We start from the raw sequence: 15,710 nt of genomic DNA on the forward strand, positions 1-15,710 counted from the left end.
CTCTGATTAACGACAACACAGCAGGCGTGAACGTGTGTGCATGTCTCACAGAAAGTGAAGGCGCAGTCTGTGTGAGTGAAGAGGATTTATACAGTACGTGTGACGTGCATGTGAAGTGCACTCTTGTCTGGATGTTTACCAGATTTAGAGCTAATGGCTAATGGTTGGAGCAGGTTCCTTAGAAGTTTATGAGGTGGAAATGGAATAGTTGTATGATGGGATGTTCTGGGCTGAGAAGAGTTTCGACCAACAAACTCTCTCCCTGCAGACTTTGAAATACTCCCGAGAAAACAATCTGACCCACTTTGAGTCTACTGTACTTTGTATCAGACGTTTGGACAACAAGTGTCCTGGTTGTGGTAAACTTTGTAAAGTGTAACAATGCAGTGACTTTGAAGGGGCTGTCCTTATCGTCCTTGTCTGCGGCTCTGTCCCCTGATGTTTGCCAGCTGTAGAAGCTGAGAGCCTGAGACACAGAATGATCAGACTGCCGATATTTAATACACAACTGTTTCAATCCTTTGCTCCCCTCTTCTTCCGCTGCCTGTCGCTTTCTTTTCCTCTGATATTTTAGCAGTCGTGTGTGTGTGTGTGCGCGTGTGCGGATATGAGCAGGACGGTTGCATTCGCATGGCAGGTGCGCTCTGGATAAAGTAAAACGTTCAACCGGTCTTCTTCTGACACATATCTGAGAATCATCTAATGAACTCACAATGCAGAACACGTCCCTGTTAACTTATTCAAGTTTAGAAGATTTGCATTGAACAGCTTTATGTCTGAAGACCTTTTTACTGTGAGCTGCTTAAAATGTTTCAGCTGCTTTTTGATATTTTCCTTTCTGTGGAAGATGCTCCAACAATCTGCAGCCATGAAACCAAGACACTATAGAGACGAGTTGACTGACCCGGGTCAAAAACCACAGAGCCATCCACAATAGGCAACGGTATCAACACAGGGTCAAGCAGGCTGAGTCCAAATATAGGCAGGCGATCGATGCACAGGAAATTCAAATCGTCCAAAAAAAACCACAGATTTAAATCAAAGGGCAGAAGCCAAATCCAAAGACAGACCAAAGTCAGCGCGAAGTAATCCTACAAGCAAACACTGGTAAAACTGGAAGCTGTTTGAGACGTGTGACAAGCAACAGCAAACTAAAACAAAGAGGGGGAAACGCAAATGAAAAACACAGGGAGATGAGACAGTGTCACACATGAATGGAGAGACGTTAATATGGGACAATGCAAGGAGGATATAATGATCAGCTAACATGGGACAGGGCGTACAAAGATACAGAGGGACAGGGGACAAACCAGAAGAGACAGGGGAAACAAAAGGTCAAATCAAATGACAAGAAGACAATGGAAATATCTTCAAAGTAAGACAGGAAACAGTAGCAAAGTTATTGCTGCCAAGAGATTAAAACATTCGAGAGATTAAATGGTTTTGATCTGTAATTAATCAATATAATGAATCATTTTTTAAGTCATTACATTAAGATGGCAGATCAAAAGATTGATATATAACTTTATAAAGTCATTTATTGTTTTTAACAGATGCAGTCCGAGCCGTTGACATTCTGCTGTATTTGCGACTTGTCCCAAGTGCTGCCTGCAACATTTAGTTTCGACCACCAGGGGGAGTATTGCTGTGTTCTGTTGTCAATCTCCAAATAATTATAGAATAAAATGAAACAGCAGGTCCGCATAAAGTGCTGACAGTTAACACATCAAAAAACAGAACACTTTTCTGACCAATACAAGTATTGAACACTGAATCTGATCTGAGGTTTAGTTGGGGCTCTGTAAAATAAAGCTTAAGGTGAAGACCCGGGCTTTTAGAAAGTGATGCCTAAAAATAGACCTGAATTGAATTGTATTGTTGGCAGGAAGATTATGTCAGAGTGTAATACATTTGCAAGGACACTAATTCCCTCTTACGATTTGTTGTAGCGGTCTATTTAGAAACAAATCATTCAACTAAGCTGCGCCTTCAGAGAGCCGAGACGCGCCATCGGCTGCTGGAAAGTTTTCTCTTTTCTGTAGTATCGACCCGCTCAGGATGTTTACCTGATTTGGCTCGTTGCAGGGAACACAGCAGAGTGTTTATGATTTGATGGAAATCGAGCTTAGAGGACTTTTGTGAGCGATGCAAACCCATTTAAGATCAACCGCTTTACAGCACTCAGAAACAAAGACATTTCAAAAAGCTTAAATGCAGTTGATCATAGCAAGGTCATAGGATTTGAGCCTTGGTTCAGCCTCAATGTTTGTTGGGCTTCAAACAGACCCATTGTTTGTCCCCCTTAAGTTTGGAAACACAGACTATTACTTTTTTATTTATTTAATGAATGTCGTCCAGTTACACCTGCGGCCACAAGTTTTGGGACATCCTCTGCTGTGAAATGGGCCTCTGTGGATGTTGCACAAAAACCAGACATTTGCAGCTACAATTGTCATTTACCACATTAGCAGAGTATTTCTGATTAGTTTAAAGTTATCTTCATTGAAGAACAGTGCTTCTCTTTCAAAATAAGGGCATTTCTTTGATAGCTTTATTGAATGTAACTGCTTCCACACCTTCACCCATTCTAAATATTGATGTGCACCACCCCAACTTCTTCTCCATCAGATGCTACTTAAACTTATTTTTAACCAATCATCACGCGCCACGCTTATTGATCTCAGTATCAATATAGTATCTGGTCACATACACAAAGGTATAATATTACGTTTTGTTTCCTCCAAAGAGATATATCTGATCCCTTTGCCTCGTATGATTGTTTTGCATTTCCTAAAGAAAACTCTTCATTAGTAGCTCACTGTAGTTTGTGCAGAAATGGCTGGGCCTCAGCAGAATGAATCTGTTTTAGTCCCGCATGGCAGGATTAAAAATATCATCAAAGGCTAATGGTCTACGCAAATTGATTTCGGGTTTCACTTATCTAATTGAAAACACGCAAGCCACTTTTGAGCACAATTTGTCAATGACCTGCTCTGTTTCTCCTTCTGCACGTATTCACACGCAATCACACACATGCATGCATGCACACACACACACACACACACACACACAATGTTTAGAGGAATAGTTTCCCAGGTAGACATCTAAATCTGGAGACATTTCAATTACCGGTAGTCAGGTATCGTTTTATTATTTTATTGCAATCTGTTAGGGTGTGTGTGTGTGTGCGCGCGCATGTGAGCTAAAAATTATTATTAGAAGCAAGTCAAAGGTCAGGAGGGATTTTTATTTGCAATATATTGATCTTACATTTGTGCCTCAGTGTATGACAGATATCCTAATGCTGCATGCCAGAGAATGACAAATAGACACAACCAGCCTAAATCTATCAGACTTTGATCCCTGATTTGACTGACTGCAGACTGCCGTGAGAATTTACTGGCCTGAATGTGTCACTATTTTTAAGACTATAGCTTGTTTAATCAATCATTTCTGTAAATGAATGCAACATAAAGAGGAGTGAAATCCTTTATCTAAGTTTCGAGATGACCTGCTTTGATTTGATTTTTTTAATGACCATTTTCCTTAATCGCGTTCTTTTCATTCATCAATTCAGCCGTCTCATATTACATGATGACAAAGACCCATTTGTGATACTGTCTGATTGTTCAGAGCTATTAGAGAACCTGCTAGGCTTCCTTTGTATTTAACTGCCATGGTCGACTCGACAGCGCTCAGAGAGCCAAGCCTACATCGATGCAGCTGTTTCCCTTTGAGACTCGCTGTTAAATTACATTTTTGGTCACACTTCAATGTCCTGTTCTAAAAAAGAATCTGTAATGGAGCTCAAAATCACAAAGCCTGGCGCCCTCTGCCGATCACTACTAAAATCCAACAGACTGCTCCACTCTTTGGCTGCAAAATCCTTCCCTCGTGCTATATTGGTTTAGAGCCTCTCGAGGCCGCTCTGAGACCTTGAGTCGCTCCTGGAGCTCAAGGTCTCATTTCGATTCTGAGAAATGATTATTCCCACAAGAGACCGATCAAGCCTGCCCATATGCCTCTCCATCCTTTTCCATCTCCCTGCCTCTTTCTGGCAGCGAGCTACTAGCAGGCTCACAGACACATAAATATGCATATAATAAACAGCACTGCAGCTCACTTTCCTGCTCAGCATTCACTTCCTGCTTTTGATAACTCAAAGGTATTCAATAGAGATTGACATTGAAGCTAACTGTTGTCACCTACCACATTTGTTGATGTCTATTCATTTCTTATTTAAGGATGTACTTTTTTATCCCGATAAAAAAATGACTGGGGCATTTGGGCATCTATACGTCTGTCTGTCCGTCTGTCTGTCCGGCCTTTCATTGTTTTCTTTCAGGAGCATATCGGGCAGACTGTGCATTGTAGCACTACCAAATCCTAAGTGTAAATTAATCTTGATGAGTGGTTTTGCCTTTTGATATTTAGATTCTGCTCCAAATTCTTTTTTTTTTAGGCTCATTAAATAGATGGAGGATGTGACATAGACTGATTCATTTGTTGTAGACAGTTTGGAGTTGTTGTAGTTTTTTGCCATGCTCTAAAACTGTATGTTGTTTGAATGACAAAGACCTTTAGCAGCTAGAAATTTCATTAAGATTTTATTAATTGGTTTCATAGCTGAGCAAATGTCAGCCTGTAACTGGTGAGGCAGATGTTCTCTTGTCATTTACCACCAAGCGTCTACGTTAGCTTCTTTTGACTATGATCACGATCCTGCTTTCAACCTTTTTAGGACAAGCGAGTATTTTGTGTTAATCTGATTTTCTACATGACATTGAAAAAGTTTTTACCTCAACCTGGATGACTGAGAACCTACACAGACAGAAAAAAAAGTTATTTTCTTTCCTATATCTCAACCATAAACTGAGTCCTGAACAGAATTCTAAATCTGCACGTTTTACTGCTCAGAGCTCACTGGGATCTTTTGTGTGTCAGGTAATGCAAGTTTACTGTGGCACTGAAAAATGGAGTCGCTGCGACCTATTCACTGAACAACGGAAACCAACAATGGAGAAACTGTTTCTTTAACAAAGAGGCTCTTTGTTCACACCCATCCGGGACTGGGTTTGTTATCTATTTGTGGTTTATCATTCAGGATGGTGATTTTCATCAACAAATCCCAAGTCAGCATTATGTTTTAAAGGCTGAAAATGACTAATGACCCCCCCCCCCCCCCCCCCCCAAGTAATTTCAATCCAAATGGGTCTTCTGTTAAACATCTACCTGCCAGCTGAAATCCAGCCTTATGATTTAAATCTTCTCAATTGGACATTTTTAGTGTTTCAGATCCAGTTTTATAACGATGTGCCAGATGGGATGTTAATATATGTTCGCATCGCAGCTCAAATATTCCCCGGGGATTGAACATGCACGATATGTTATAGCCAGATTTCACCTCCAAGCTAGGTGTGTGTGTGTGTGTGTGTGTGTGTGTGTGTGCGTGTGTGTGTGTGTGTTTACACTCTGGAGAGATTGCCACATCTGTGAGTGTGTCTACAGTAGATGATGGGACAGACGGTTCGCCTCTCTGTCTCGACCTCCTCCTCCTCCTCCCCTCAGGCTTTCCTGCATCTCCTATTTTTTGTCCCTTCCTTCTCTTTTTGGTTTTATCATCATTCCTTTTTGGAGTCAGTCCCTGTTTTACCCTTGGTCGCTGTTGTTTCCTCCCTTTACTCCTCCATCTCATCCTCCCCTCTCTTTCTTCTCATCATTCACCAATTCATTCTTCTCATCGGTCTCCTCTGTTTCTCCATTTAAACTAGCACTTCCCCACCATTTTCCTCCTCTTGTTTCGTCTCTCCTTCATCTATTTTTCCCATCAGTCAGTGCCATTACTGACCCAATTAAATATGCGGAGGGACACAACAGGAGGAGAGTGACGAGTTAAGTGAGGGAGAGGGCGGACAGCCAGAGAGATTAGAGACAATTTAGGACTCAGCAGCTGGAAAATCAGACAACAATTCTCACCAACCCACCAGGACATACGCGAATTGTCTGAATTTCACCTGGAACTCAAACAACCTTCGACAGCCTCGCAGGCGGCGGGAGTGAAGCGGCAAGTCGACGGTCCTGCTGCCACGCACTCACCGTTCTCGATGAAGAAGCAAGGAGAATAACAATCTACCTTCAGTGAGGAAAGCGGGTGGGGAGCCGTGCGGAGTCGGAATGACCAAACACCGGCATGTAGAGGGAGACTGAAGAGACGGAGGCAGTGCATTCCAGGTTGGAGCTGAGGGGGGGGGGACGTGGTAGCCCCGGGGCAAGAGAGATTTCTGTTGATAGGAACAGAGAGAGAAGAAGGAAGGAAAGGATGCATCTGTTCTTCCAAGACAAATGGGAGGTGGAGGGGCTGCAGACTGTTGGCATCCTCCTGGTGGTCTGCAGCTCCCTCAAACTGATGCACTTTCTGGGGCTTATCGACATTTCCACAGCAGGTAAGACAAATGGAAACAGGACAAGAGAGGTGAAAGACAAAGTGATGGAGTGAGGAGACAGTCAACATGCACTATGTGCTTGTGTGGCCTAATTTCTACTTAAAATAGCTGTCAAGTTTGTCACACACACCTATTTATAGTCGCGTGTGTGTGTGTGTGTGTGTCTGTGTGGTTTTGCCTGTGTATTCATATTTTTACGATTCACATACAGCATATAAGTATGAAATGTCAGAATGTCAGTTTGCTGCATTTACAACAAGGAGACAAAAAGTCAACAAATACATTAGGATGAAGAATTTACTTCCAAAACACACATGTGGAGGAAAAGTCATCTCTGATACTCTTCTTTCAAGACTTATGACCCATGCAGCTTTTCTTAAAATATGCTTGTAGTTTTTGCTTGAAGGCGCACATAATCAGCCAAATAGATTGAGATCAGTTCAATTCTCATGAAGGATTGTAGGGTACAATATATTTTCTGAGAAGGCAGTGCTTCCAAAAATCTAAAATAACAAAATAACCTTCATGATGTCACAGACAAGGAGACATAAAATGAGGAGGGAGAATTGGGGCGATGAAGGTACCTGACTAGAATTGAGTTTCAATTCGGGTGGTTTTCATTTTGTGGATTGTCCTCACCTCATCTGTAATGCAAGAAAAACTTGCATTTATGAAGCTTCCACATTAAGTAAAAGTCAGGATGGTTTTGACCACTGTTTTTTTTTTTTGCCTCTTGTGATTCCCCTTACTATGGTAGTCAATATAATAAAAAAAAACCCATCTTGGAGTGGGAAAATAGGTGACAGATGTGAGGAGGACATGAGTGACATTAGGTCTCATTTGAAAGCACAGAAGCCCGTGTGAAACAGGACAACTCCTGGATGTTCTATCATTGTAATGATGCAAAAGGTTTGTCTTCAAAGCCGAAAGTTCAGTTGCAACCAATTCCCCATCAGCAGCAAACAGTGAAAGGCCTGCCTTCACCTCAGTTAGGGATTACATGTTGCTCTGTGACACAGGAAGCTCCTCTGAATGGTGCACATTGTCAACATACAACCAAACTATTTTTCTTAAGAGTTCTGAGTTGACAATTGAACTGGCACAAATGTTTCTGGGTGCGAGTGTCATGATGCTGCAAAAAAAAAGACTGGAGATGGCAGAAACATGTTTTTTTTCCTTGTTGAGCAATAGAATCGTTTTAAATGTCACTGAAATAAAAACACATTTTCCCACATTTACCTTAAACAGCTTTGTAAGCACAGTAACCTACATGCGGCTGAAAAGCAATTGTTTTCAGCCATCTCATTCTGTTCTCATTAGACAGGTCTTCAATAGTAAGTCGGGCTGCAGCATTTGGCTGGTTTTTAGTTGATTAGTATGCTTCATAACAATTGTGAAAGAAAAAGGAACAATTGTCTGAGATCAAATGTCTCTATTCTGCAACAGACTTGGCCAAGACAGTCGGATCACATTTACTCAAAGACATGATAAAAAAAGGCAGAAATTGTATCAGCACAGAAGAACACAAACGCAGAGAAAGACACAGTGGAGAATGGAGAGAGGCTCTGAATCAGGGATGAGGAGACGGTGTCTCAGTCCTGAACAAAGCACATCAATAGCATTCACGGTCCTAATAAGAAGTATTTCCGTGCAGAGCATAATGAGTGGATATCAGGATTTTTTTTTTTTAAATACTTGGCTCTGTCCAAGCTTTCAGAACAATAGGTAGATTTAAAATTTCATTGTCTCACACCGACAGAGCTGCATCCGTGACGCAAAAGCATTCGGAGCTGCATGTTATTACACGACAGTTACCAATCAATACACTATCAGAAGTGTAATCTTAAATCCGATAGATTTTCAAAACCCCAAATTTTATTAGATTTGAAAATCCCAAACACCCCTGTTTATTCCTTAAAAACCAGAGGTAGATATACTGCTCGGATCTTTAATGAAGTGTCATGTGGGGGTAGATTTCCGGGCCACTTTGACTTTACTATAGCATTTCTCTTTTTGTTTCTAACAGCTGTCAACTGAATATTAACCTGTGATAATACCTAATATATAACGTGTTTTAGATGTGACCGTAAACAGCGTTCAGTGTCTTCAGTCTTCTTGTTCCAATTGTCCTGAATCTCACTTGAGAGGTGCTGATTCGCGTCTTTATTTTTGACTCATATTCAAAGTACAGTATCAGATAATCATTACAGCATTATAGTCAGCCGTTTGGCCACCCATTTATACACACAGACACATGCAATCACACCCCTGGGCTGAGGCTGGGCCTCTGTATTAATCTGCTATCCATCGAACAGTGTCCCCTCCGTGTTCTGGCTCCAAATGACACCAGAGCTGCAGGTCAGGGGAGTCCGTGAGGCTCCGTCGGACACATCATGCAGTCAGAGCAGGTTCTGTGGCGACCTTGGTTTTCATCCCATCATGGACTTCATCCCTCAGATTGTCATTATTCTGTGAAATATGGAAAAAATGGGCATCACGAAGTTGCATTGAATTAAACGTACTTTGTGGCGGTAGACTGGCCGAGCTGGCTTTGGAGCACACCTCTGGATTAAAGTTGACTTGTGCTTGGAGTTAAAACTCTTTGCGTCTTGTGATACAAGAACTAGTCTGACTAGGTGAACTGTTGTTTGGGGTCGTCCGGCTACTCTTTGAAGCATTACTTGTGGTCTCCCATCGCTAAACCAGGGCTACAGCAATCGGGGTTTAGACTAAACGGCATTTCTGTTGTTATGTCTGTCTGCCGCATGGGCTGTGACGGTTTATATGCATGTGCGTGTGAAAACAGAATTGAATCTGCAGACGTGTGTGTCTAACCTTTGTGCTATGGTTGGTGATTGCAGGTAATCCTTCCAACAGCCAAAGCAAAATAACTATAAAGCAGCGATTCCTCAAGCTGCTGCCGTGCTGCAAGCCCTCGGCTGCCCCCTCAATCAGTCAAAGCAAGTGCTCCTTCATTCTCTACACACCTCCTCTTAGCTCCATGTGCCCAGCGGCTTTAGTGAGCTCAGAGGATATCGACAGACTCTTGTGTGGATGCAGTCATGCACACACACACACACACACACACAAACGCCAAACATTCAGCCTAAACCTCTGTGGTAGTTCTGTTTCTAAAGCGTCAGACATGTTTTTGTGCTCTGTCCCAGTAGGTCATGGAACATATGCCTCTGTGTGTGTGTGTGGCTATTAAAAGTGAAGTAACAGCCGGTAGGTTCTAGAGATCTGAGAACTTATGAGATAAGATGTATGTTAAAGTTCAGTTTACAGTTCTGTTATGTGTGGTGTAACAGGCGGAATGTGGATGATTACATTTCCATACCTTATTAAAATTCTGTAGCATTTCCGTTACAAATTAATGGCTTCTGCCCCCCCTCATTACATGCGTATCTCCTTGTTCTTTACTGTACCTAAGTGTGAGGTTTCATGCAAGACATCCAATCATTTTATAGATGTTTTGTGACCATGTTTTCAGAGCCAGCTAATACATAAGCAAACTAGAAACGCACTCAGAGACCCGTTACAAATTAATGGCTTCTGCCCCCCCTCATTACATGCGTATCTCCTTGTTCTTTACTGTACCTAAGTGTGAGGTTTCATGCAAGACATCCAATCATTTTATAGATGTTTTGTGACCATGTTTTCAGAGCCAGCTAATACATAAGCAAACTAGAAACGCACTCAGAGACCCGGCCCCCACCCAGGACTGTGTCAAATTCCATGAACATCGGTCAATAATCGACCGAGATATTGAGAAACACATTTTGAAGCTTCATTGACTGCAATGTTACCAAAAATGTCCAAATGATCCATAATCCAGGTCCAAAGAGGCAGGAGCTGATCAGGTGAGATGTGTAACAGGTGCGTCTCGTTCAGTTCAACGATGCCTCCGCAGCTTTGCAGGGGCAGAAATCAACCGGCAGCAAGCGTCACCATAGCAACCCTCACAGATGGGGTTTCATGTTAATGCATGCTAGTGCATATTGGACCCTTTGTGACTGTGAATTGATGAGTGAATTGAATGTATATTTTACAAGATATTATTTTTTTTGAAAAAGCCTCCATTATAAGTAAATGGGAAAATGCAGATCGCAACAGTATCCGCATTCGGGATCCGATCCAGATGAAATTTGGTGGTACGATAGAGGTCCCCACCCTACATGACTGTGTTAAATTCCATAAACATTGGTTAATAATCAGCTAATGTTCCTGGTAAGATTCCCAACTTTTCATGAAAATGATCTGTCCAGACCTTTTTGAGTTATCTTGCTAACAGACAGACAAACAGACCAACTCATGTGAAAACATAACCTCCTCGGCGGCGGTGATGATGATGATGATGGGCTATTAGAGTTACAGTGTGAATGTCCATAGCAGTTGATGCTATCGAAGGTAAGGGGGCCCCTAAATCAAAGTCGGCTCCGTAAGCCTGTGCATGTTTAACTTTATGACTGTTGTGTCAGACTGTGGATGCTTGTGCTGCATCAATGATGTGTGGAAATTGCTTCACACAATAAAGTATAATATAGATGGAAAAGTCTTCGCCCATGTTTGTTTGTAAATGACAGATATTATGTTGCTCTCAGGCTTAATGAACTAAAATCTATTTGGTAACTTCATCTCATTATGTTGACCAGCTATGAATGCTAACGAATATTGTTCTCTCCCTCAAACAGACAGCGTGGAAGATGACTTTGAGCTCTCCACTGTGTGCCATCGCCCTGAGAGCATGGACAAGCTGCAGGAGCAGACAAAGTTCACCAAGAAGGAGCTGCAGGTCCTCTACAGGGGCTTCAAAAATGTAGGTCTGGCTGGCAGAATAGCGTGAGAAAGCAGGAGGGGAAGTCAAATTCAAATGAACACATAGACCTAAGAGAAATATGCTGCTAGATACATCATTAAGGGAGCAATCCAGCAGCCTTTCTCTGCTGGATTGGAACTAATGAGGTCTCTCAATCCGTATATGCCCCCCCCTCAGGAGTGTCCAAGTGGAGTGGTGAATGAGGAGAACTTTAAGACCATTTACTCCCAGTTCTTTCCACAGGGAGGTGAGTCGTCACAATCCACCATGCACTAATCCCAAAAGGCTCTATATTCTGTAGAGGTACACGCCCTTTTTTATTTTTATAATTGTTACAAAGAAAATAACTTAATTAACTCATTATATTATAAACTGTCACACAAGAGAAGAGAGGATTTTTAATTGCATGATATTTAGAATGATAAAATGTGAGACGCCGACAGTTGTATATGAAATTATTCTTATGCCTAAACTATATTAGGTTCTCTGTTTGAGCTGTTCAAAGACTGCTCCGTGTTTTGAGGGCAAGTGGGTCAGTCTAACCCTCCATCGTTGCAGATTCGAGTATGTATGCACATTTCCTGTTTGAAGCCTTCGACACTAACAAGAATGGCTCTGTTAGTTTTGAGGTGAGCTCTTTTTTTTTTTTACAGACAAAAGCAAATATACTCCAGTGAAACTTCCCACCAGAGCTGCAGCCACACAAATATGTATTCCCTCTAAATGTTTGCCTGCAGTGATTCGTTGCTGCGATTTGTATTTGACCTCATTCACTATGCCTGAATGTATGTAATACCAAAAAACAACAATATTATCGGCTGCTTCCCTTCTACTTCAGGACTTTGTATTTGGCCTGTCTATCATCCTGAGAGGTACCATTAATGACCGGCTAAACTGGGCATTCAACCTCTATGACTTGAACAAGGACGGCTGCATCACCAAAGAGGTAACACACACTGATCGTGCTTGTCTGATAGACTTTATCAGATATACTATTAAGGCTAAAAGGTTGTATCCTCACGTTTCAGTACACATTTCAGCTGTTACAGCAATTGATCACAGATTGCATCAACTTTTACTAAGAACGTTCAACTATTGAGAACTTACTGTGTCACTTTTGTTTTTGCTCCAATTTTGAATGAGTTGGAATCAAAGATCGAAGACTTCTACACAAAAGGCCTATTTCACTGAAATTTTGTCCACAAACTTGTTTAAATCTGTGTTAGTGAGCGCTTCTCCTTTGCCGAGACAATCCATCCACCTGACAGGTGTGCCTTGGGCTGGTCTCAATAAAAGGCCACTCTAAAAGGTAGACAGGGACTATATCGGTAGAAGGATGCTGAGGATGGAACTGCCAGGTAACAGGGCGAGAGGTCGACCCAGGAGAAGATACATGGATGTAGTGAGGGAGGACATGAGAGTGGCTGGTGTTGGGGAGGACGATGCAAAGGACAGGGTGAAGTGGAGAATGTTGTTTTGCTGTGGCGACCCCTCATGGGACAAGAAGAAAGTAGAGTAGTTGTCGATTGCGTGCTTAATTCTGACAAAGTTTTACACCGGATGTCATTCTGCATTTATCCGGGCTTGGGACCGGCTCAAGGGAGACACTACCTGTGCTACCTCTGAGGCTGCGTTGCTCATAGAACAATGATATAAAAAACTTATTTTTAAGTCCCACAGAAAGGAAATGGTCATATCTTTCATATTTGTAATATTAAATGAAATAAACAGTGAATCGTGTACTTCATACTAAGGTATCATATTTTAAATCAAATGAGAGCATTAAGAAATAGAACATCTACTTCTGTGCTACTGGGCACTTTGGTACGAACCAGCTGTTGGTTATTTTATGTCTTCCCATAATTTCCACATCCTTACTACCGGTAATATTTTTCTTCATCCATCACTTACCAGGAGATGTTTGATATCATGAAGTCCATCTACGACATGATGGGGAAGTACACATACCCCACCATGCAGGACGATGCTCCAAGAGAACATGTGGAGAGCTTCTTCCAGGTCGAGCTAAGAACTCTTTGTATTCTAATTAACTCTCATTTTAATATTGTTTGTCTTTATGCTGTGGATGGATGTATTACTATTGAGATATATAACATTTTTTTTTACATCAGAAAATGGACCGGAATAAAGATGGGGTGGTCACCATAGAGGAATTCATCGAGTCATGCAAAAAAGTAAGACAGGAAGTATTGAAAGAAGTCTAAATGATGACTATATTTATACATACATTTTACAAGATAAAACGCATTACAACTTTATCGGGTGCAAAATAATTTTGCCATCGTCAAGGCAAATCAAACGGTTTTCTCCTTTTTTTATGATAAAGAGTGCTAAATAGCTGCTATTTTCCATGTCACACAACTAAAGCAAAAATCCGACAGAATCCTCACTTTCAACACTGTTTGTGCCATTTGGGTAATGAATGAGAAGGAATGACGTTGCCTCGATATCTCATCCTGTTGTCTCTGCCTAGGATGACAACATCATGCAGTCCATGCAACTTTTTGACAATGTCATCTAAGGACCTGGACCAGGGACTAACTGGCAGCAGGGAGGGGAGTGTGTAAGCGGATTCAGGATTGACACGTTTGTGTGTGTGTGTGTGTGTGTGAAGCCATCCTCTGATTTGCTTGAGCAGGTGTGTCTCTTGAGACATGTGAGTCTAATCCTCCTCATCCTGGACCCCGACATTTCTCCAAGCGGCAGTAGAGTTGTCCCAGCTCCATGCCTCATCATGTAGAATCTTTCACCCCAGAGGCACAAAGAAATGAGGCGAACAGGGGGCTCGTATGCTCCGGCACGTTCAAGACCCTAATTGTTTAGTCGAACTTCTATCACTAATGGATGAACTGTCAGCCTGTGACGGACGGACTCAGAGGAAGTTGCGACAATCCCTTCTCCAAGATCACATCTACCATTTTATTCCTGTGATGGCTGTGATTTGAATTTTCGAGCCTGACCTGACCTCTGTGCATGTGAGTGACACTTCCCTGGAACCACAAGACTGTTCACGGCCCAGCCTCTAGAAATGAGTCTACTGCCATCTAGTGGATCGGAGGAGAGCATGGAAGAGAGAGAGAGAGAGACACTTCTTGAGGAAACCGGATCTGCACTATCCCGTCGAATGAAGGTTAAAGCGTGTTTTCCTAATGGAGCTGATTTCAGTATCGCATGATGTCACTAATATCCATTAAGTATTTACAGAGATACTCCAAAGTCTGCTCGTCTGTCTGCTGTTCCTAGTCATTCACAGGTGCCTCACCCTTTGTGTGAGTGTGTGTGTGTGTGTGTAACAGAAAGAGATGTCATCCATCCTACTCTAAAGGGACAATACCCCCCTCCCTTAATGGGACTGGGACAATAATTCCGAGGCCTTCCACAGTCCTAGCTATAGGTGTCTGTTGTATATGCGTGAGCATTCCCAGTGGTGTGACACTAGGCAGTACAACGTGGGGATTGCATTCTAGTTTGCACCATCTAGGCTTCTATAAACAGAAACTGGTATACCACTGTCATACTAGTCTATAAACATACATCCAAGGAGAATTTATTATCATATCTGTAATCAGGAATGTTGTGTGGTCATAGCAGGTTCTGCCAAAAAAAAAAAAAATCTCACAACTGTTGTCACGCTGAATTTGGCTGAGCATTTTCAAAAAAGTAGTGGTATGTGTGTGTGTGAGTGCAATGTTAGCGAGAGACATTCTTTTCTGGTGCCCGTTCTGCCTTCTCCCTCTCTCTGTGACACCAAAGAGGAGATCTGAATTAAAGTTAAGACATAAAGCCCATCCATGGGTGAAGAGAGAGGGAGGTAGATGCTGTGTAGAAAGTAAGGCAAGGTGCAGTCAGAGATTAAACGATCTAATTTGGTATATTGGCAGTGTGGTTCACCTGCATACTGCCTGTAAACCCAGATGATAAGCTCTGAAGTATTTTAAGCGGTATTTACTTCCACTTACTAGTTTTTTTCAAACTATAACTAGAATTAATGTGAGTAGAAGAGCCAAGCCTTCTTCATATAGGCTGTGGCTTCTTTCACATGTAGACAGGCTAGCACAGAATAGCAATAATGTTCTCTACGATGCATCACCTTTCCCTCATTCAACCTCTTATTCCTCTCAGAGCACAGTGTAGGGTGCTGGAAGACCCTGGTGAAAATATGCACTTCCCACCCTGCAAGGTTTTCTTTTCTCTTTCTCCTCTTCATTGCTTTTTATTTGTGGTTTGGCTCTGATTGCTCCTTGCCAAGTCTTTAACTTCTATTCCTGACCACCAGTAAAACCTGTCTATACCCGCATGTACTGTGCTTGGAACAATGACAACCTACTAACCTGTTGTACCGATTGTCTAGCTAGCTAGCTTCAACTGGGTTTATTATGTATTCAAAATGTGTATATTTTGTACAGAGACAATAAAATCACAGTTAC

General features: G+C 42.0%; 1 protein-coding gene across 4 annotated transcripts in view; it reads left to right on the forward strand.

Moving 5' to 3' along the window:
* Positions 1-13,804, forward strand: part of LOC137896249 (A-type potassium channel modulatory protein KCNIP2-like) — a 59,440-nt gene extending 45,636 nt beyond the window's left edge. For 2 of the 4 annotated variants that reach the window (XM_068741783.1, XM_068741780.1), the window contains exons 2-9: positions 9,305-9,403; positions 11,138-11,262; positions 11,440-11,509; positions 11,821-11,891; positions 12,101-12,208; positions 13,177-13,281; positions 13,395-13,457; positions 13,757-13,804. In XM_068741783.1, the coding sequence (XP_068597884.1) occupies positions 9,305-9,403; positions 11,138-11,262; positions 11,440-11,509; positions 11,821-11,891; positions 12,101-12,208; positions 13,177-13,281; positions 13,395-13,457; positions 13,757-13,804 (689 nt within the window). Of the gene's footprint in view, positions 1-6,319; positions 6,444-9,304; positions 9,408-11,137; positions 11,263-11,439; positions 11,510-11,820; positions 11,892-12,100; positions 12,209-13,176; positions 13,282-13,394; positions 13,458-13,756 lie in introns of those variants that run through there. The other 2 variants (XM_068741781.1, XM_068741784.1) reach the window with 2 other exon arrangements.
* The last annotated feature ends 1,906 nt before the right edge of the window (positions 13,805-15,710 follow it).

The sequence above is a fragment of the Brachionichthys hirsutus genome, chromosome 7 (assembly GCF_040956055.1).
Source record: "Brachionichthys hirsutus isolate HB-005 chromosome 7, CSIRO-AGI_Bhir_v1, whole genome shotgun sequence".
Classification (NCBI taxonomy): domain Eukaryota; kingdom Metazoa; phylum Chordata; class Actinopteri; order Lophiiformes; family Brachionichthyidae; genus Brachionichthys; species Brachionichthys hirsutus.